Source organism: Panthera onca, chromosome B1, assembly GCF_046562875.1.
Source record: "Panthera onca isolate mPanOnc1 chromosome B1, mPanOnc1 haplotype 2, whole genome shotgun sequence".
NCBI classification, from domain to species: Eukaryota; Metazoa; Chordata; class Mammalia; order Carnivora; family Felidae; genus Panthera; species Panthera onca.
In genome coordinates, this window is record NC_138342.1 from 25172034 (window position 1) to 25194861 (window position 22828).

A 22828-nucleotide genomic window follows, 5' to 3' on the forward strand; every position below is an offset into this window, starting at 1 on the left:
AATGCCAAATGTCTCAAGTTTATGCTGTAAAGGGCATTGACATGTTCAATTTTACCTTTGATAGTGACAGAGAACAGCTTCAGATGACCACAAATAAGAGGGTGTACTGTTCTGACCTACCAACGTTTCTTTTTTCCCCAAAAACTCACCCAGAGTTTGCAAAACACTGTATTTTCTTCCCAAGCTTAGATTTTTGTGAATGTATAAAAATTAATGTAAATTTTGAAAAAGTCATAAATTGTCTTGTAAAAGACAATGTGTCAGTTATAGTAATTGACTAGATCTTTATTTATATATAACCAACTATACCTCTATGCTATCTTGCATATGTTTTGGCATGTAAAACTTAAGAAACTGAAAAAAATCAACCATTAATCTGTGCTTGAAAAGTGAAAACCATTCCTGTTAAATGGCATTTTAAAAATTAAAAGATTCTAGGGGCGCCCAGGTGGTTCAGTTGGTTAAGCCATGGACTCTTGATTTCGGCTTAATCATCTCCAGGTTGGTGGGATCGAGCCCCACGTGGGGCTCTGTGCTGACAGCCTGCTTGGGATTCTCTTTCCCTCTCTCTCTGACCCTCCCTTGCTTGCGCTTTCTCTCTCTCTCAAAATAAATAAATAAATAAATAAACAAACAAATAAACAAACAAACTAAAACATTCTATTTAATAGGCAAATCATATAGCTTATGAATTAATACTTGGATAAACACTTAAAATTACTTTTTTCAGTTTCTTTTTCTCAGTGAACTGAATTTTTATACTGGCCTTGTAGAAATGTGTTATAGTTATCCAATAGATAAGTATAAATCAAGTAAGTTTACTTCTTATCTTGTGTTGTTTTTTTTATCAATACATTGTACATCGCTTTTCATAAGATGACTTCATGATTTAAACAGCAAAACTGACTCTATTTCTTGGCCTGAGACCAGTTAAATAACCACTGAGGCAAGCAGTTATTAGCTGCTTAAAAGGAAATCTGTGGTTTCCTTATTTAAACTGCTGAGTTTTAATGTCCATCAAAAAGTCTGTTATTGCAATGAATAATTTAGCTTTTTCAGTCTGCTACTCATTTTCATACTACAAGCATGGGTTTAAGGATACAAAATCTGCCCAAAGTTTCTCCCAGTCCCAAGAATCAGAATCATACTTGCTATAAGACAATAGTTACGTAGTTCTATTCACCGTTGGAAATGATACCAAAATGATATATGTTTAAAGAACAATAATTCATAATAATTACTTGGGAAAGGAAGGCTGCAGTTTCAGATTTATCAAAAGTAGCTGGAGAAAGGATTGATCATAAAGGCCTCAAAAACCTGTATATGCACACATAAGTGGATTTAGAGGACCCTTTCTAAAAAGACTAAAAGGTCAATGGATTTGGAGATGTAGGAGTGTCATTTCCTCTGTTTGTCCCTTGGTGGAGTTCTTGAGTCACTTTCTCCCTTCCCGTCAAACTGCTTTATATTTCTTTCCAGAACTGGCTATCATGTTTACTGTATTTAACCTTTTTCTTGTACTATTGTGAATACAGCGTCTATAATAAATGAAAGCCCCCCTGAGATCATATCTTCGGCACCTACTTCTTTGTATTCTTACCCATAAACTTTTGCTGTCATTGTGACTTCCCTTCCTGTCTTTTTGAGGCTGAAACTACATCACGGACCCTGAATGCTATTTTTCAGCTCAGTCACTGAAATTTCTTAACGGCAACGCAGCTTTAAGATGGCAGGGTTAGCAGGTAAATTTAAAACAACAATAACAACAAAACTACCGAATATGATAAGCATAGGGTAGGATATTTGGCAAAGAAAAAAAGCAATCGTTGGCCAAGCTTTGATTAAATGTCTATGAAAAGGGGACAACATTTCTATTTTAGTGAATTTCATTTTTTTTTTCATATCTTGGTTTCAAGTGGTCATTTAAAAAAAAATATGCCTTTAAAAATAAAACCAGACGAACCACAAATCCCCAACATTTCAACATGCTCTCAAATATTTTGCCTCCTGCAAGCGATGACGTCCTCGCCCTCTGAGCAACTCAGGCTTTGGGAAACTGATCTCGTTTTCTCTCTTCAGTTCTGGCCGCCAAAGCAGCAGCAACAGCAGCACGGCAGCAACGGGCTCTTTAATTTATTGCAGCCGGTTACACTTTCGATCCCATTTCCTTCTGAACCCTTTCCTCTCAGGTTGAGAAGATAAATGCAGCCTCGAGTCTGAAAAGCCGGGCGGGGTTTGTGGGTGGGAGCGAATCCGGATATCATATTCCCTTGGTGAGGTCTGGTACCGGGGGGGATTAAGTCCCCCAGTTCCATTTAATGAAACTGCTGAGCACTTGTGACACTGGCTCTAAGACTGCGGAAATGGGGCGGGGGTGGGGGAAACGGCTTCTCGCCTCCATTCATCCTCCGCGCCGGCGGGAGGCTGGAGTTGGAGTGTCAGTCCCCAGACAGGGGGCGGAAGAGGATTGGGAGCTCCGACCGCGGCAAGGGCGCCCGGAGGGCTCCTCTCACCTCGCCCACACCCGCGCCCCGCCCATTCGGTTCCCTTTCCCAAGAACCGCGCCGCGGGGCAAAGCAGCCGCTCCTCGGCCGCTCCGGCTGGAAGGTCGGAGGCGGGGACCGATGGGGGAGGGAGGAAAGCCGGGAGGCTTCGTGGCCAGGGCAGTCTGGCGCGCTGTTCTCCATGCCGCACACGTCGGACCCATTTCCCACGCTGGCTTGGCTCGGCGGTGGAGTTGGTAGGGATGCGTAGGGAGGGCGGACTGGAGACTACCTCCAGCTCGCAATGAGAAAACCACTCCACTGTGAAGGACGCGCTGCACAACCCCCCCCCCCCCCCCACACACACACCATCATTTGGGGGGAAAAAAATGCAGCGCTCTGGGGAAAAGCCTCCCACTCCTTCGCCCCTCACTAGTGTGCGCCTGGAGATTGCGCGCCGGAGCGGTGGGCGAATGTTTCAAGATGCTCAGGGGCTTGTTCAAGTTTATGGTCTGGCGAGGGAAGCGGGAGTGTACAACGTCTCTGCCCACGCGGCTGCCTGAAGTTTGCAAAATCTTAGTAAAGCGGTTAGGGGAGTGCGTGCACTGCACCATATTGCCGCGCATCGGAATGCACCGGTGCAAGGCCGCGGAAGAGAACAAGCTTTCCTGTTTCGCCTAGGATCCTAGGAAAAAAGCGACCGGCAGTCGTGGGAGACAAGAATTCTGATAAACCAGAGTTTTCCACATATGAGGGGATTTGGCATTACAGCCACTTAGCGGGCCTCGGAAACGCTGCGACGCCCGCCCCCCCCTCCCCCCCCCCCCGGCTCCAGACTGCGGCGGTGCACACTGAGTCTGCGCGCGGGGTTTTTCTCGCTGATGCTGCAGATATAGAGCGGAGTGGCTCGGGAGGCGGCGGGCTTGGGGAATGTGGGGGTGGCCGGGTTCCCGGCCTGGCCCCGGAGGAGAAGCCACTACACCCTGAGTGCTAATGCTTTAGCAGACTGGAAAATACTCGCCAGCTCCCTGGCACTTTCAACCTCCGCGCCTCCACGGTCTCCCATAGGGAGACCTTGGAGATCTCTGCCGCCTCTCCCCCCATTCCTGCTGCCTGCGCCCGCCCAAACAACGGCGCGCTACATCTGCTCGTAGACTTTATTGGTGTTTGTCTTGTTTAAATCATCTTGCCTCCTCACACGGGTCTCGTAAAGGCTGAGTACCCACTCTGGACGGATTTCTTTCTGTTTTCTTCTTTTCGACTTAAATTTTCCTGTAAGGGGAGGCCCTTCGATGCCTATAGATTGGGCAGACTAGCTGAGGACCAACCAAATCCCACCAGCGGCTTCTTTTCCCTTTTGAGATGATAAGATTCTCTCCAAACATCTGCCAGCCTGAACCCCCTTAATCCTGGCGCCTCCCCCCCCTTAGCCCCTGAAATAAATGAAGAGAGAATGGCTACAGTTTTTAAAACACAACCGGAGCTGAGGATCTGATGAGGCAGGCTGCGGTGGCTGTGATTGAAAACTGGGGAAGCCTCGCGTGGGGGAATACCATGTACGATCAAGTGGCACAAAGTCAAAAGAAGGAGAGAAACGGAACTAGGGACACTTCGGTACACAAAGTTGCCATTAAAGTTTATTTCCCTTTTATCCAGATAGGTGACGCTACACTTTGCCAGTTACTAAAGGCTGCAGGTTTCAGCTCAGAAAATAACATCGAGGCTTCCAACATGTGTTTATTCCCCAGGCGCGCGCACACACACGGTCTACCCCCGTAAGCAAGCACGACGACAGGAATGCCAAGCATTTAAACAAAGACAGGCACCACCCCCCCCCCCCCCCCCCAACGCCAGCCCTCCGAAGTCTGCACTCCCAAAAAAGGATCCCTCTCTAGCTCTCTCTGGAGTTTGATGTTCTCGCTTAACCACTGCAGCCCATCATGGTTTCTCAGAACACCAACGTGGCTCCCTGGGCGCGCACGCGGGATCCCCCAAGCCACTGTTAAGCCAATGCCCAAACCAAGATGCGAAATCGCGAAACGGAGACACTTGAGGGGGTGGGGAACAACGTCTGAGAAGGGGGAGAAGAAGAAACCTTTCCTGACACCCGCTCCAGCGCTCTCACACTCGCACACGGCATTAGTCAGAGAGGAGGAAATTTACCAGCCCCGGGGAGGGAAAGCAAGTCCCCCGAGAAGACAGTGGCTGCGCTCGTTGGGAAGAGGGGGAGAGGCTTTGGCTGAAAGGGGACGGGACTGACTGGGATTGTGCACGTAAGGAGTGGCCCCCGGCGCTGAAGCTGGGCTTTCCGGAGCCGGGTGGCTGGTTAGTACTCCCTCCTGCCTTCCTCCCTTCAGCTCTTCACCCTCCCTCTCTGCGAATGTGTAGTTTCGGCGGCTCGGCTGCCACCTCCGCCACCGCCGCCGCTGCCGCCGCCGCCGCCGCCGCCGCCGCCGCCGCCGCCGCAGCGGCAGTCGCGTCAGGGACAAGCTTGAGCCGCAAGCGAGCAAGCGAGCTCCCAGCAGCAACCACCACTTTGGGCAAACTTGCGGGTTTCCGGCTCTCGGCTAGCGAGAGGGAGCTTCCTACTTGCCATTCAGTGTCTTTGAGCCTTGGCAGCCCTAGGGGCAGCGAGCGCGCCCGCACCAGACTCTCCCAGACGCGAAAGGGTACGAGACAACTGCGGAATTCACCCGCCGTGCCAGGGCACTTCCGAGGAAACAACCGACTGGCACTTTTTCTCCCCTTGGCAAACTGGATATTTTTTTTTTTAAGCTACTTGGCAGCTGTCTCTGACTCCACCTCCCCCCCCCCAACCCCCTCCCCAGTGCCTTTGGCTTTTCTTCGGAAATCCGGACAGAATTGGGCATCTTTGTTAATTGCCACTGGGGGAGCCCGGCCGGGGGCTCTCGCCAGGCCAGCGTCTCCTGAGCACCGAGCTTGGTTTGCTCACCTTTGAACTGCAAAGGGATCAAGTTCAGCTCGAGTTGCCAGCATTGGGACTGGGAGGAAGGCGAGGGAGCGTGCAGTAGAGAGAGTGGGAGAAGGGGAAAGGGGAAAGGAGAGGAGGGAGGAGAGAGGAGGAGGAGGGAGGAGAGAGAGGGAGGGAGGGGAGGGATCGAGAGAGAGCGGGGAGAGAGAGAGGCTGCAATCTCCTCCCTGAATCGCGCACAGCGCTGCAGATCCCAGTGCTCCGACATGCGGGCCGAATGCAGGTGAGGGAAGGCACGGACTCTGCGGCTGCGAACCCAAACTTGGGCACCGCGCAGTGCGCACGGTTCAGCCTTCGCCCCCGCGGGCGAACGGCTGCTGCGGTTTCAGGCGGCGGCTTCGTGACTAATGACCTTGCGCAGAGTTGTTAAGAAAAAAAGAGAAACCCGAGCTCTTGGGGGTGAAAAGGGACTGACTCTCTGGGTGTCTCTGAAGATGGCTCGGGCTGCTCTTCGGCGCGCGGGGGGGACCCGGACGCGGACCGCCGTGTGACGCGAGTGGTCTCCACTGCACGGTGCCCGAAGCGACCTGCCAGGGCTTTTTCATTCTCGATCTGTTGACTGGCTCCCCCGCTGCCAGAGCAGAGTCAGAGTTCAGACTGGCTTGTTGCTGGCCCCAGCGCCTCGTGCAGGAAGCAACTCACGTTTGCCTGGGCAGCCGGAGCAGAAGCTGGGTCTGGAGTGTGTGGCTGGAACGTGAATTGGACTCAACTCGAGTAGCAGCAAAGACCAACGGGGTTGGCAGGCGGGGGAAGCTGCAGGCGTGTTCCCCGCCGCTACCCGGCTCCACCGCCCGCCCGCCGGAGCGGTTCCGGCCCCATCCGACAGAGCGGGGACGGGAGCCCGGGATTCTCCGCCCGCTGCGGGGATGACTCTGGGGGGGCGCCGAGCCCGCGGCGCGCAGTGTCCCGTGAACTGTGAGTACTGCGACTGAACGGCGGCCGGCGAGCGGGCGATTAGCACCCATTGCATGAATTATGAAACAATAACTTTCGGAAGAAGCAGAAGGAAAAGAAAAAAGAAAAAAGAAGGACACCTCGCTGGTCCCCCTGGCCGACTCCGCACGCTGCTCTTCTCGCCCCCTCCCTCCTCTCCCTTCCTCCTTTCCCGGAGAGAGAAGAGGACTGGGAGGAGGGCCGGCGGCCGGCCCCGGAGGAGGGGGGCGCCGAGGGGGCTGTGACTAGAACGAGCAGTAGCAGCAGCAGCAGGAGAAGATGCTGAGGATGCGGACCGCGGGATGGGCGCGCGGCTGGTGCCTGGGCTGCTGCCTCCTCTTGCCGCTCTCGCTCAGCCTGGCGGCCGCCAAGCAACTCCTCCGGTATCGACTGGCCGAGGAGGGCCCGGCGGACGTCCGCATCGGCAACGTCGCCTCGGACCTGGGCATCGTGACCGGCTCGGGTGAGGTGACTTTCAGCCTCGAGTCGGGCTCGGAGTACCTGAAGATCGACAACCTCACCGGCGAGCTGAGCACCAGCGAGCGGCGCATCGACCGCGAGAAGCTGCCCCAGTGTCAGATGATCTTCGACGAGAACGAGTGCTTTCTGGACTTCGAGGTGTCGGTGATCGGGCCCTCGCAGAGCTGGGTGGACCTGTTCGAGGGCCGGGTCATCGTGCTCGACATCAACGACAACACGCCCACCTTCCCGTCACCCGTGCTCACGCTCACGGTGGAGGAGAACCGGCCGGTGGGCACTCTCTACCTGCTGCCCACCGCCACGGACCGTGACTTCGGCCGCAACGGCATCGAGCGCTACGAGCTGCTTCAGGAGCCCGGGGGCGGCGGCGGCGGCGGCGGCGGCGGCGGCGAGGGCCGGCGCGCCGGGCCTGCCGACAGCGCCCCCTACCCCGGGGGCGGCGGGAACGGCGCGAGCGGCGGCGGCCCAGGCGGCTCCAAGAGGCGGCCGGACGCGCCGGAGGGCGGCGGCGGGACCAACCCCGGCGGCCGCAGCAGCGTGTTCGAACTGCAGGTGGCCGACACCCCGGATGGCGAGAAGCAGCCACAGCTGATCGTGAAGGGGGCGCTGGACCGGGAACAACGCGACTCCTACGAGCTGACCCTGCGGGTGCGCGACGGTGGCGACCCGCCGCGCTCCTCTCAGGCCATCTTGCGGGTGCTCATCACCGACGTGAACGACAACAGCCCCCGCTTCGAGAAGAGCGTGTACGAGGCGGACCTCGCCGAGAACAGCGCCCCGGGGACTCCCATCCTGCAGTTGCGCGCAGCCGACCTGGACGTGGGGGTCAACGGGCAGATCGAGTACGTGTTCGGAGCCGCTACCGAGTCCGTGCGGCGGCTGCTGCGCCTCGACGAGACGTCCGGCTGGCTCAGTGTCCTGCACCGTATCGACCGGGAGGAGGTGAACCAGCTGCGCTTCACGGTCATGGCCCGGGACCGCGGGCAGCCCCCCAAGACCGACAAGGCCACGGTGGTCCTCAACATCAAGGACGAGAACGACAATGTGCCGTCCATTGAAATCCGCAAGATCGGGCGTATCCCGCTCAAGGACGGGGTGGCCAACGTGGCGGAGGATGTTCTTGTCGACACCCCCATTGCTCTGGTGCAGGTGTCCGACCGAGACCAAGGCGAGAACGGCGTGGTCACCTGCACCGTGGTGGGCGACGTGCCCTTCCAGCTCAAGCCGGCCAGCGACACAGAGGGCGACCAGAACAAGAAAAAGTACTTTCTGCACACCTCGGCCCCTTTGGACTATGAGACCACCCGGGAGTTCAACGTGGTCATCGTGGCGGTGGACTCGGGCAGCCCCAGCCTCTCCAGCAACAACTCCCTGGTTGTCAAGGTAGGAGACACTAATGACAACCCGCCTGTCTTCGGCCAGTCAGTAGTGGAGGTTTACTTTCCCGAGAACAACATCCCTGGAGAGAGGGTGGCCACGGTGCTGGCGACAGACGCCGACAGCGGGAAAAATGCAGAGATCGCCTACTCGCTGGATTCCTCTGTGATGGGGATCTTTGCCATCGATCCTGATTCCGGGGACATCCTCGTCAATACGGTACTGGACCGCGAGCAGACTGACAGGTATGAGTTTAAAGTTAACGCCAAAGACAAAGGCATCCCAGTGTTACAGGGCAGCACCACGGTGATTGTGCAGGTGGCTGACAAGAATGACAATGACCCTAAGTTTATGCAGGACGTCTTTACGTTTTATGTGAAAGAAAACTTGCAGCCCAACAGCCCTGTGGGGATGGTCACGGTAATGGATGCTGACAAGGGACGCAATGCAGAGATGAGCCTCTACATAGAGGAAAACAGTAACATTTTCTCCATTGAAAATGACACGGGGACCATTTATTCCACAATGTCTTTTGACCGGGAACATCAGACCACATACACGTTCAGAGTCAAGGCTGTGGATGGGGGAGATCCTCCCAGATCAGCCACAGCCACGGTCTCTCTCTTTGTCATGGATGAGAATGACAACGCTCCCACAGTTACCCTTCCCAGAAACATTTCCTACACTTTACTGCCACCTTCAAGTAATGTCAGGACAGTAGTAGCTACAGTGTTGGCAACAGACAGTGACGATGGCATCAATGCAGACCTTAACTACAGCATTGTGGGAGGGAATCCCTTCAAGCTGTTTGAAATTGATTCCACCAGCGGTGTGGTTTCCTTAGTGGGGAAACTCACCCAAAAGCATTATGGCTTGCACAGGTTGGTGGTGCAAGTGAATGACAGTGGACAGCCTTCCCAGTCCACCACGACCCTGGTGCATGTGTTTGTCAATGAAAGTGTTTCTAATGCAACTGTGATTGACTCACAGATAGCCAGAAGTTTGCACACCCCACTCACGCAGGATATAGCTGGTGACCCAAGTTACGAAATTAGCAAGCAGAGACTCAGTATTGTCATTGGGGTGGTGGCCGGGATTATGACCGTGATTCTAATCATCTTAATTGTAGTGATGGCAAGGTACTGCCGGTCCAAAAGCAAAAATGGCTATGAAGCTGGCAAAAAAGATCATGAAGACTTTTTTACACCCCAGCAGCATGACAAATCTAAAAAGCCTAAAAAAGACAAGAAAAACAAAAAATCTAAGCAGCCTCTCTACAGCAGCATTGTCACTGTAGAAGCTTCTAAACCAAATGGACAGAGGTATGATAGTGTCAATGAGAAGCTGTCAGACAGCCCAAACATGGGGCGATACCGATCCGTTAACGGTGGGCCTGGCAGTCCTGACCTGGCCAGGCATTACAAATCTAGTTCTCCATTGCCTACTGTCCAGCTTCATCCCCAGTCACCAACTGCAGGAAAAAAACACCAGGCCGTACAAGATCTACCACCAGCCAACACATTTGTGGGAGCAGGAGACAACATTTCAATTGGATCAGATCACTGCTCTGAATACAGCTGTCAAACCAATAACAAGTACAGCAAACAGGTAAGATGTATTCCAAGTATATTTAAATATCCCAGAAGAGGTGAAATAACTCTGAGGCAGAGAGCACCTTCTGTGAAGTTTTGCTTTCTCCCTTTTAAAGCTATGATTTGAAAATTTAACAGCAGTAATTTAATGTTAATTCATATGTCATCGGTTGAGTGAGCATGGGCCATCTAAACGAGGTGGACCACTGTATTTTGCAAGTTACCCACCCAGTGTTTACAAAGTTACCAACAGACGTGGAAGTAGGCAGCGTTTTGCCCATCTCTTTGAACTTGAGGGCACTAATTCATCCTACATTTTCTGTTTTCAGGATAAATAGGTAAATATTGGTTGGCTGGTTAGCTTAGACCTGAAATTGTTTTGTTTTGTGGCTATGAAGTGGATAATTACATCCAGAGAGAAAATTTCTGAAGTTACTACTGGTGCCTATGCAAATTGCACAGTATAAAAGTTTTAGCCATGCTATGTATTATGCAAGCTTTTACAGGTAACGGAGGCCGATTCGTGCCAATGTGGTACCAAGTCTGAGATACTTAAAAACTGGCTGCTTTGACAAAAATGTTGGTTTAAAAATATCTAAGGATACACAAATGTCATGCGAAACTGCCTTTTTTAATACCTCGATATCTGTAACAGTTAAACTTCCGTGAGGATATGCAGGGAGCATTTGTATTCTTCATGTCTGGTGTAAGGGTTTACAAGCAAAAGTAAAATTGCATGACCCACTTTTTATTTAAGTCAAGCAACAGAAATGTTCATGTCGGATGCACTGTGTGCAAGAAAATGTTGGTATGCATGATGATATCTGAGACTATTAAGGTGGTATAGAATACGGTTATTTCCCAGTGAAATGGGGAAACAGATCTTAAAAACATATTTTGAGATGGACTTCAGAAAATAGAAAATCTGTTTTTGAAAGTTTTGCTTGTGTGATATATGTAACACTCACAAAGTTTACTTTTCACACCTGCCAAGGTCTGACACTCAGCAAGGTAAACCTTTTGGAAACTGCCGTGTCTAGGGCTGTAGCAACCCCATTAATAAAATATCCTATATTTCTTATCATCAGAACTCATTTCAGAAAACACATTTATGACTGTCAAATAACATCGAATAATAGCTTCTCTATTAAATATGCTTTGCATGTGCAATGTACAGTCGGAGAAGAATGAAGGCACAAGAACTTGTTTTATGGCCTCATTAAAGATGTTATTGATGGGGTCATCAAAGATACTATAGAAAAGAGATACTAATTCCTTATTGCTTTCACAATCTTAAAAATTAGTTTCCTAAAGAGATATCTTCTACTCATAGTACTCTACTGTAGCTATTTGGATAAGGAGAACATAGCCTTTATATCCAATAATCAAAGCAATCCACGAAAATACAGGTCCGAACCACATTACGTTAAATTGCTTTCGAAAATATGGGATGCATGTGAAAGCCTTTCTTTCTTTTAACCTGAAATTTGATAACTGGAGAGTTTATATCTGTTGTGTTATTGCTTCACCTGGAGTTAGAAGGAGATTTTTGTTTTGTTTGGGGTACTTTTATCGGACAATTCTAGTTAAAATAATAGTACAAAGGTGACTTATAAAAAGCCCACAAATAAACTTAGATCTATAGAAATTCCCTTGGAAAATGATAACTTGTAGTGCAGAAGTGTGTGAAGAGGTCTTTTCTGCAGAATGTTTACTTCTTCGCTGTCATCCTAATAGGACTTTTTATCTTGTGGCTGAATGGCATTTGCATTCTAAATTGTGTAATCTGAAACTTTGGAGGGGACATATCAAGTGGCAGATTTATAGATATTTTATACAACCGCCTCATATGTTCTGTGCTGTCACTTAAGCTTTATTTGGCTCATCAAATGAGGTTGGCTCTGGATTCTTGAATATTTAAGACAGCCAATATCAAGACTGTTGTGGCATCCTGTTTAAAAGGCAAAGTGATATGCTTATAAATAAACTAATGTATGGTGCTAGGCTCTTAACAGAGCAAAGAAGTCCATATACCAAAATAGAAAGCCTACAAAGCCATCGGTCTCAATCATGCAGTTTGCCAGAAGTGACTGGAAAACTTATATGTTGTTAGGTATTCAAAAGATGTGTAAAGTTTTGACCACAATAAATAGCTGAACTAAAATGAAATAAGGGAGAATGAAACACATTCCTCTTAATGTAATTAGTAATAGTAATTGATACTCTTCATCTCTTCAATATTGCTGTCAGGGGACAAGGGATCCATTTACAAAGTTACATTCTGTTAAGACATCTGACACAATAAACAAGATCTTTTTTGTTCTGATTTTTGTACCATAGTAGATGATTTTCTATTTTTTTTCCCAAAAAGATATTACCTTTAATTTTTTATACAACTGCCAAAATGTATTTTCTGTAATTAAATGTGATGTAAGATAAAATAAAATAAAGAGCACGAGGTTTTGTTATAATTTTCTCCGTTGATACTGAATCTATCTAAGGAAAACCCTGAGGGATGCCGTCTTTTAATTCCTTATGGTAGGGATTAATTAAAAATCTGAGATTTCATCTGACATAAAGGCTTCACTTTATTTATAAATTTCCCGAATTGCCTTATCATAGTTCTTAACTTGTGGTAGAATGGAAGTGAGATCTGTTTACAGTGTTCTTATCCTCATGAGAATTAGACGTTTCCAAGTGCTGCTCCTAAATCCTGTTAATGGTTATATTGCAATAAATTAAGCAGCTTTGTGGAAATCAAACTTTGAAAATAATGCCCCTCCCCCTTTTTTGGTGTGTTTTCACAGGGTCTGGAAACTTTCAAATCAGTCTTCTATAGTTACTCTCTGGCAGCATCTATGAGATGTGTGTTGCAGAGTTGCTATCTATCTATCTATCTGTCTATCTATCTATCTATGTATCTATCTATCTATTTATCTATCTATCTATCTATCTATGTATATATTCCTGAAACTCATACCTTAGCAAAACTGATGACGAAGCCCAGGTATTCATAGTTCAGACCTTTGCAGTCAAAACAAAAGCCTTTGCTCTCAACTAAATAATGTGTCTAGCCGAGCAGAATGTGGATCATTGACAGCATTATTGAGCTTAAGCCTCTACCTCTCCATTTCATTATTCCTTTGCTTGGTAAACCTGGTTTTAGGGCTTCTTCAAATTTTGTGACCTGGAAGGACAATTGTGCTTTTTTTGCTTTGTGAAATAAAGGCAGAGACATTCTACGTTTTCTATTAATTTTTAAATCTTCAGAGTTTTACTATGTGTTAAATATTTTTCAATTCTCTTAAAGAATAATATAATTCCGAAAGAGATTAATACACAATATGAAAGCATAGTGACTATTTTTTAAGTTATTTTTAAGTCCGGTTGTGTTTATACATGTCATGCCATTAATTACCTAATGCACTGGCAAGGAAAAATTTTATCGTATCTAGTAAATGAAAAATAAAGTATTTTTGGCAAGAGTAGAGTAGATACAGCTTGAATAAACATTAATTTAAAAATCCATTTACAGCTGCTTCAGAAATACTCAAGAAAAATTCTTAATAAGTCCAATGATGGTTTCCCTTGCCTAAGGAACTGCTGAATGTTGTCTAAATAATGTTCTCTTTAATTACCGAGCTGTGTTCAATATATTCGTTGTATGCTTAGTAAAAAAATGTGGCAGAAATTATTTTTTTAAATTACTTCCGGTCTGGAAGCGAATGGATAACTTGCCATGGCCTATTAGGGTTTTCGGCCCTGAGAAAACTAAATATTAATTTGTTGGTGTATGGATATGACAGCATACTTACTATAGAAGCATCTGTGGAGTGATGCCAACCACGGCTTCTAGTTTCAGTTTGATAAGCATGTTTCTACAATATGATGTGTCTGTCTATAGCCAAAAGCACTTTCAAGAAGTACCATGAATTGTGCATATGGTAGAGTTTCTGTTACATTTGGCCTGATAGAGCAGAGCACAGGCTAATAACTGATCAAAGTTAGGTGATGTTTTTAGTCAGGAGATATCTACTAAAGCAACATTACCTTAGACCTCTGGATGTCTCTGAATAAGGAAAAGGTCATCCGCTGATCTGATCTGCATCGAATATGTACGTTTTTATGGAAGTCCAAGTATGGCAATTTGAAACTTCTCTCAAACTTACCCCAAGTCAATTAGTAACTTAGACGCAATGCCACAAAGTCCGTTTATAGGTTGTAAGTAAATCATGCAGCTGGATGAATACAGCAAAATCCTTCTTTCTTGTTATTTTTTTTTCTATCTTTGAGTAATTACGTATCTTATATGTGGAAAAGCGTACACACGGTATCTCTCTTTCTTTCTAACACACAAACTCGTGCGGATATATTCACATAAACCAACGATGGTGCCATTAGACTTTTATTTCATTGTGATATTCATACATTAACATGTGGAGCATATTTGAACTTTAAACACCTACAACATTGAAATAAAATATATCATAGTCAATCATTTAGTGTCTGGATCTAAAATTACTAGAGTCATCACAGTTTAGAATTAAGAAATATCAACCAAACCAGTTCCTTCATTTTCTATGAAGAGACTAAGGTCTTTATCTGTACCATTGGGGTGCGAGTTCTGTTTCCTGTTGGTACCTTGAACGGGGCAATGCAACTTAAGTTGAGGCCTTTAGAAGAAAGTAATTTGATTGAGATCACAAGATTATCAAGGATACAGTGTGGATACAAGTCACGGAATGCAGAGACCAGTGTTTTTGTTTTTTATCGTACTCCCCCGAGGAATAAAATTGAATTTACATCCCTTCTTCTGTATACATTTCAATAGCAACAGAAATCTGTTGAGATTTACCTGTCTATGTATAACTACATATTGAGCTATGAAAACTGACTTTTTTACAATAGAATATAATGCTGCTTTAGGCTCCAGTTTTTATCTGTAAATTATCGGGGGAGTTACAATTCACATTTTCTAGACTTTCAAAAGAAATTAATGGCTCTTTCCCTCTCTGTAAAATAGCAATTGATGACATACACTGAAGTAACATTGTTTACAGCATATATTCAGCAGGTTAATTGACAGAATTTTTAATTTCAGCAGAAGCCTGACAACAGGTGGGATTAATATATTCTCAGTGAGAACATAATTTTTGTGGAAATTAATACAAGCTTTCTATACATTGTGTATAAAAGTTTATATGCACCCTAATTGGAATAATCTTTTGCCTGTTTTCATTTATATCGATGATCCTTTTTTGGTTTCTATGCTCCTTTGCATTTTGCCAGCTTTGTGGGGAACACAACCTTCATATTGACCTTAACACACAATTGTAAATGAATTTTTCATCTAAATTGGTTTTGTAGCAAATTTTTAAAGCAAGGTGACATTTTAAAAATGTTCAGTTAGATTTTCTCCTTTGTTAGGCAATTAACCAATCTAGTGTATCATATTTTAAATTTACCTAGTGATAAAATGCTAATGATTGAGTTTGTCAATTTCAAAAATGAAATTTGAACTGTTTTTCAAACTAAATGTAGTGTGACAAAATCCTTGCTTTGCCATAGCTGCCAGTGCTATTAGAAATTTTACTGTCATTTCTACTCCTGGGAGACAATGGTGGTGAAGGTTATAATGGAAACTTAGTACAATACTTGTTTAGAGCTTTATGTTTAAGTTGTATATAACCAATTTCTAGGCTAGAGCAAGGTTCCTCATCCATTTATTTACCATGACTCTATAGAAATAGTAGGAGCTGTTCACATAGATCTTGAGTCAGCTTTAGTTTTCTCTCTTATTTATTTTAAAAACCCGTAGAATCTTTTCTAAAGCAGGGACTCTGTTTCGGAACATTACACAGTGCTTTATTTAGCATTAGTGTTGTGGGAGAAATCACATTCCAAGAAGAATGGAGCTGAAACCACTAAAACTAATCTTAATTATCACGTCTGGTGAATTAATGTTTTAAAGGCGGAATAAAGGTTTATGTTCAGGAATGTGATGATGTTTGTATTGAACTCTAATGCTGTGTACAAACAAACAAACAAACAAACCAAAAAACTATTAAACCTTCTGAGTAGGATTCATCTGACAAGTTAACTGTTTTTCCCCCGAGCATATTTATTATTTACAGACACATAATTTGTAAATAAAAATTCTCTGTGACCAAAACCTCTGCCACAGCATTCTGATTGGGTATAAGGTATTGGGGAAAAATCCTTCATCGCACTTTTTTTTTTTTTTACCTGCATAAATCTTTGTTTTCCTTCTTTCAGATGCGTCTACATCCATACATTACTGTGTTTGGCTGAATTCCACTCTAATATGATGCTCCATTATGCTCCATACTCTGATGTCCTTGCTACTCCGAAACCTGCTGGAGCCTGCCCTTGGCCGTGGGGTGTCAGCCAATCACTGCTTGTTTTGCTTGTTGTGCATTTGATTTTCAAGTTTTTCCCCTCGTTTAAGGAAAAAGAGTGTTGAAATAAATAAACTTAGAAAAGAAACAGTATTAATAAAGAAATGTGCTACAAATGGACATCTGAGTCACTGAGAATTCCATTCTCAAAGAGGTGGTTAGCAGAAGAAATGAATAGCGAAGGCTGTAAAAAAAATCCCAAGGCACATTTCAACAATAATTTTAAGATTCTAGCTTTGTGTGAACCAAGGAAAATTTAAGTCTACTTAGTCTTTGTCTATAATACATTAAACACTGACTTTTGGTAAAATCCTAAGTCGATCAACATTTTTAAAGGGTTATGGAATTACAGCCTTTTCCAGGCCAGTGAGATAGTTGTGTTAGAACAAAATATAATGTCTACACATCTATCTCAAGGACTTTGAACAACACTTATAAAAATATTGGTATATAAAATAAATTTGAGAGTCAAATTTTGTATTGAGCAGTTACTGCCAATAGATTGTTTCTTCCTTAATCTTGAAATATTGACCACGGAATCTGAATTATCTATGGAATTTTTAAGTATGTTTGTTGTTGTTAAATCCCTTAAGAAAATTTGGAATCTTTCCGTTAGATTTACTGAAGTCACTGTAGTCACATTCAGAAGGAATTTGTGGCTTCCTATTTTCGTGGTACATTTATCTGAAGGCTATTCTATTTGATGTCTGATAACATAAATCCAAGCTGCTTCTGAGAATGCAACATTTAGATATAGTTGAGAAAGTGGCTGAATTTTAGTTGCGTAAGTAATATTCTAGGCAAGTCAGGGAATCCTCTGGATAGTCCCTCCAATTCTTTATGGTTATATATTTATGTATCTGTTGTTGTATGTGTTTATGTGCCTAAAAATAAGTGTTCAAGTGTGAAGTTTCATAATTTTATAATATATTTACCACATTATTTGCCCCCCTAATTTTTGTCCAAGTTTTGGAAGACTAAGAATCCTGGATTCTTGGGATATTTTTGGTGAGTTATTTTCAATATGACAGCCTTTTAATAAAAATAAATGAATATTGGAAGAAGACTAAAATGTAGAGTGGTAGGAAATGTACCCTGACCTATGAAAATCTCTAGTGTATCTATTTCAGGCTTTTTATTCTATTAGCTGTTTATTTAATTTTGCAAAAATGACATTTTCAGAAGTATTAATGAAACTGTAGGGAAATTCCCGAATAAAACCTAATTATCCTCAACTTCTCAATTTGTTTTGAGCACAAAGACCGGCGTAAGAGGCTGGCGAAAGACCCTTGCCACTTTCTGCTTCTTGAAAATGTCATGTTCCCTCATCATACTTAACTTCCCTAGATGTATAATGTGTGAGTCCTGTAATAAATCATATCAATTCAAAAACAAATTATAGACCAAAAAAGGTCCAGAATTTTGGGATAATCTAATTACAGCCACACAGAGGGGAAATACATACATACTTTCACAAAGAAGAACATTCGAAGGCAACATTTTGAAAACTTGGGTTGGAATACCTTATCGAGGCAAGAATCAATTTAGCGCATCTCTACCACAGTTGGAAAGACCTGAAGCGAAACAGAACCATTCCAAGTGTGCTGCGTGCGAGCCTTGTTTCAGCCGTGGTGTGTGTGTTTCTGTTCTTGGTCGCCGTGGGAAAAAAAGTGTTTTATTGTGTAAGCGGTTGAAAAGGGTTCAGGACCACGACTGTAGTTTGTTTCAGGTGGGAAACTATGACTATTAGTGGAAAAACATAATAAATGGAAGCAAAAAAAATAACACTTCCAAAGATTTTAACGTACTATTCCGCTGAATCAGAATGATCAACAGCATACTATTACAATAGCAATCATCAACAGCAAAAAGCTTGGAGAAGTCTATTATCATTCCTGTGTGTGTGTGTGTGTGTGTGTGTGTGTGTGTGTGTGTGTGTTTTAATCTTCGAACATGTCACCAGTTGGTTCCTATCTTGCACAGACTCCCCCTCTTTCTCTACCGCCCTTCCTGACGATTGCCATCCACCTCAGGACTCTAGGCCAGTCTCCTATGTGATTACTGGAATTTACCATTTAGGGAGATGCCTGTGGACAGATGGGAGAGAGACTCAGGACAAACTACCCATTACCCTATAAATTTTAGCACTGGGACATTTTGTTTTAAATGACAAGATAATAATTTATTCCCCATTACAACATCTAAAGAGGCATATGGAAATGTTGGAGTCCAGTTTAATACCTTCTAATACATCCAATATCAGCAATGGCACTGGATATGCCAAAAAATAGTAAGATAGAGTCTTTGTCCTCATGGAACTAACATATTATAAAAAAAAAAAAAAGATTATGGAGCAGAAAATGATAGATTATATTTGCATCATGTCCCTTAAGTTTCAATGTGTCGAATGCATGTTTGCTTATTTACTCCTCAGAGCAATCTGTGAGGAAAAGCACCATTATTATATCTGAGGTGAGGAAGCTGAAATAATGAACAACCTATTCATGACTCTGATGGAACTAGCTTAAAAACTTTATGAAGTCTTTGAAGAAATACCAGGTCAGAATTCATGCGTACTGAAAGCATTTGGGGAAATTTGTGAAATTTGTGCTTTTGAATATAATCTATTTTCTGACTGATCTGGGTGAAATCGTTTCAAAGGAACCCCTTAGAACCTGACCCAGGTTTTCAAACTTTTTGTAGTCACAAACTACAGTTGATACTACTAACAACAAAACAAAAACAAACAAACAAAAAGGCTGTGGCTAGAAAGCAGAGATCTAATTAATTAACTGGATTTGTAAACAACCCCATGTGGGCTTTTAGGCAAAGAAACAATCACCTTAAGAACTGAGTAAGTCCCTTTAACCCTATATTTTTTGAGGCTATCTCTAGAAAAACTCAAGGAACTTACGAAGTAATTCCACAGTTTGAAATATGTCTCTGGGAATAATTTTCAGTCTACAGGTTTGCAAAACCGTTTTCTTGAATGTGTGTGATTTTTTCCCCCATTCATTTTATAGAGATTGTATTGATTTGCTATATCTTTAATACACAGTGCGAGGTTTTGGGGTGTAATTGAAACGATGGCTAGACCAAGTCTATTCAGAGATAGGACACAAAACTAGCACAAAAATAATATCCATAGGCCAGGTATATATGGGAAACTCAGAGGAACCACCTCCAAGTCTGTCTCATCCATCATTGATTCCCGGTGCCTAGTCGAGTGCCGAGCCCATAGAAGACACTCGTTATATTTGTTGAACAAATATAACAAAGGGCCTGGGCTTTGGTGCTAGGTATCCTGAAGATCCCTTCATATGGAATAGCTGGGCTCTGGGCTATGGTAGGTCCACTTTTATATCAGACTGTAAGTGTCCTAATTGCTATTTTCTTTCCCTGCTGGGAGGATGTCTCCATGATAAAAGGCTACCTGCCATGTTGGCTAGAGTCCCTGCCCTCTCTGTGTGGGTGTAACTCTCATTTCAGTAGCAAATGAGCAATTCCCTCCTGTCCTCTCCTTCCTTCTCCTTGGTAGTGGTGTCAACACCAAACCCTTAAAAACAGATAAAAATTAAACTAGAGGTATGCGAGGCAAGTAAGGGAGGCACTGGCCACCCAGTAGAGTTCCCATGTATTTTGAAGAAGCATGAAGAAGCATGCAAGCATGCTGGTTTTCAGTACTTTTCTTGGGATCCTTATTCTTACCCGATACGGATTCTCAGCTTTATCCTTATCCCTTTCTTGGTGGAAAAAAAAATAGGTACCTTTATGCCCAAACATAGGCATGAGTGTCTTGTATTCCTCAGTTTGCATGTTCTAGCAGATATTATCCATTCACGGTACCAGCCCATGCTCACTGATAAAGAATAAGTTTCCATTTTTATTTTGAAAGCCTGTAGTGAACAGTTATTTTTAAAGGTGAGAGCCTGGAATTCTCTAAAGAGAAACATGCACTTAGTTCAGTAAGGAGAGAGGTCCGGAAGAGAGAAGAATATGGTCTTGGGAGTGACGGCCAGTGAGGCGGTTGCTTAGAAATGCCTTGCAACTCGAAAGCACTCCATAGCGTGAAATCACTATGTTGGACACAGGAAACTGATATAACATTGTGTGTCAGCTCTACTCAAAAAAATAAAAATACTCCTTACTAGCTCACATATGAAAGAGCACTCTTAAATTGCAAATGACCGCTGAAGGAGTTGAGTTTCGTCTTTGGCACGCTCTGGTGTAACTTGCTTTATGCAGACAACTGTAAGCAGCTCAGCACCTCACCAAGATCTACAGTCCTGGGGAAGTGAGGCTTCTGCTTAGGGCCTTGAGGAAGGAGGATGAGCAAGCTTCAGCAGCTTCGAAGACCAGGACTGTGTTAAGGCACCGAGCGTCTCCAACACCTGCTAGACATCTGGGAAGTAAGAAGTCTATGTCAGAAAGGGAATTCCAGGCCTGACGAGGACAAATATTTGTGGTCATGAATTTTGGCCCAGGACGCTGGTAATCGTAAGAATGGTGTTAAACATCAGGGCTTGACTGGGTTGCGAGATTAGCGTCAAGAAGTAGTAAACCTTCACTTGCTCCCATTTAGACCCGATGTTTTGGTGTGGTTTCGTTTTCCTTTTCAGTCTAAAATATTATGTCCCGCTGCGCTGTTTCCATTCGTTTTCTGCTCCCATATTGTTGAGAGAAAGATAGAACCAAGAAGTAAAAAGGTGGGGGGTGGGGGGGGGTGGGGGGGACACAACCAATGCATAGCAACATACTCACCTTCTCCTTAATATTATTACCAGACTATTGTCATAAACATAGTGGCCATATTATTGTCGTGGATTCTTGTCCCAGTTTCATTCAATTCTCAGAAACTGAATTCTAGCAAGCCTGTACTCTAGCCCAGAAACCTGCATTTTTAGCCCTTCCCCCTTCTGAATTCTGATTGCAGATGGTAGGTCAGGTTACAAGAACTCTGGGTTAGAGTCCCTGAAATTTCTAACTTCCATTTGGTAGCTCACTTCTCGAAGGTCTCCGGCAAAATGGAAAATGAGTTCCTATCTGGGTAGGGCAATCTGAACATCTGCCTCCTTGTCCTGGTTCTGTCACTGGATGGCCAGTGTGACCTTATGTAAGTCCTTTCAAGTCTGGAAGCCTGTTGAAACTGTCCTCTGTCATTTTACATAACAACCCTGCTCTGATTACACGATAGGGTTTATGGGGGGGGGGGTCACATAAAACATTTGGGGCTTTGAAAAGAATTACCACAACTCAAGATAATGTTTCTTTTTTTAAATTTTTTTTTAATGTTTATTTATTTTTGAGACAGAGAGAGACAGAGCATGAACGGGGGAGGGTCAGAGAGAGGGAGACACAGAATCGGAAACAGGCTCCAGGCTCCGAGCTGTCAGCACAGAGCCCGACGCGGGGCTCGAACTCACGGACCGCGAGATCATGACCTGAGCCAAAGTCGGCCGCCCAACCGACTGAGCCACCCAGGCGCCCCTCAAGATAATGTTTCTAATGATCCGTGAATCTCTCTAAGCCTTCGTGGGATGCGTGTACACTATTGGAATATTTTTACCGTCCCTTATGTTAAAAGGTTGTTTGGTTTTGATTTTGGTTTTCTTTGTTTGGTCGGTGGGTTGGTTGCTTTAATTTGTCCTGCTGCTTGTCGGAAGCATCTGATATTCTCTTACCCTGATGAATTCCATCAAATCTCCACTGATCCCTGATCAAAGTGCAAGAAGTGTGTGTGCCTTTGCATAGTTGAATAGGTCCTGGTTATCAGAATTTCAGTACCTGTTGATGTCTCGATGGTGAAGGAGGAGAAGAAATAGCCTTATTGCTGTAAAGCAAATAGTTTAGCAAAGGCTTGTAACACTTTGATATTATCCATTTTGACACTTAAAAAAACATTCCATCACTTTTTAACAGTTATTTCTTCTTCTATGCAAGCTTTCCTGGGAATTTTTGTTTCATACATCATGGCCAATCTCTAACATGAAGAGCTGTCAGTTATTGAGCTTTTATTCTTTTTTTTTTTTTAATTGTTTAATGTTTACTTTGAGAAAGAGAGACAGAGCGTGAGCCAGGGAGGGCAGAGAGAGTGGGAAACACAGAATCTGAAGCAGGCTCCAGGCTCTGAGCTGTCAGCACAGAACCGGACGTGGGGCTCGAACCCACGAACCGCGAGATCATGACCTGAGTAGAAGTTGGAGGCTTAACCTACCGGGCCGCTCAGGTGCCCTGAGCTTTTATTCTTTGGTAATCACTCTGCCAAAGGGTATACTATGTATCATTTACTCATTTCTAATAATTTCAAGAGGCAGGTCCTATTAGTATCTCCATGTGACATATCTAACTGGGGAAAAACAAAACAGAATCTCTCCTAGATCCCATCCCTTTCTATATACAACAGGGTCCAGTAGCTGCCTATGGCCAACTCGCCTCCAACATACCTCTCTCTCCAAACTTGAGAATTTTTATTAGCATAGTATCTATGGTAGATTTTAATTTACATATTTACATATTTAGACTGTGGTATGCATTTTATTCTAGTCCACAATA

General features: G+C 44.4%; 1 protein-coding gene across 9 annotated transcripts in view; it reads left to right on the forward strand.

The window, feature by feature from the left end:
- Positions 1 to 5590: 5590 nt before the first annotated feature.
- The window catches only part of PCDH7 (protocadherin 7), a 422251-nt gene continuing 405013 nt past the window's right edge, over positions 5591 to 22828 (forward strand). For 2 of the 9 annotated variants that reach the window (XM_060655274.3, XM_078446221.2), the window contains exon 1: positions 5591 to 9873. In XM_060655274.3, the coding sequence (XP_060511257.1) occupies positions 6688 to 9873 (3186 nt within the window). In that variant the 5' untranslated portion in view covers positions 5591 to 6687. Of the gene's footprint in view, positions 9874 to 16133; positions 16397 to 22828 lie in introns of those variants that run through there. The other 7 variants (XM_060655273.3, XM_060655275.3, XM_060655279.3 and 4 more) reach the window with 6 other exon arrangements.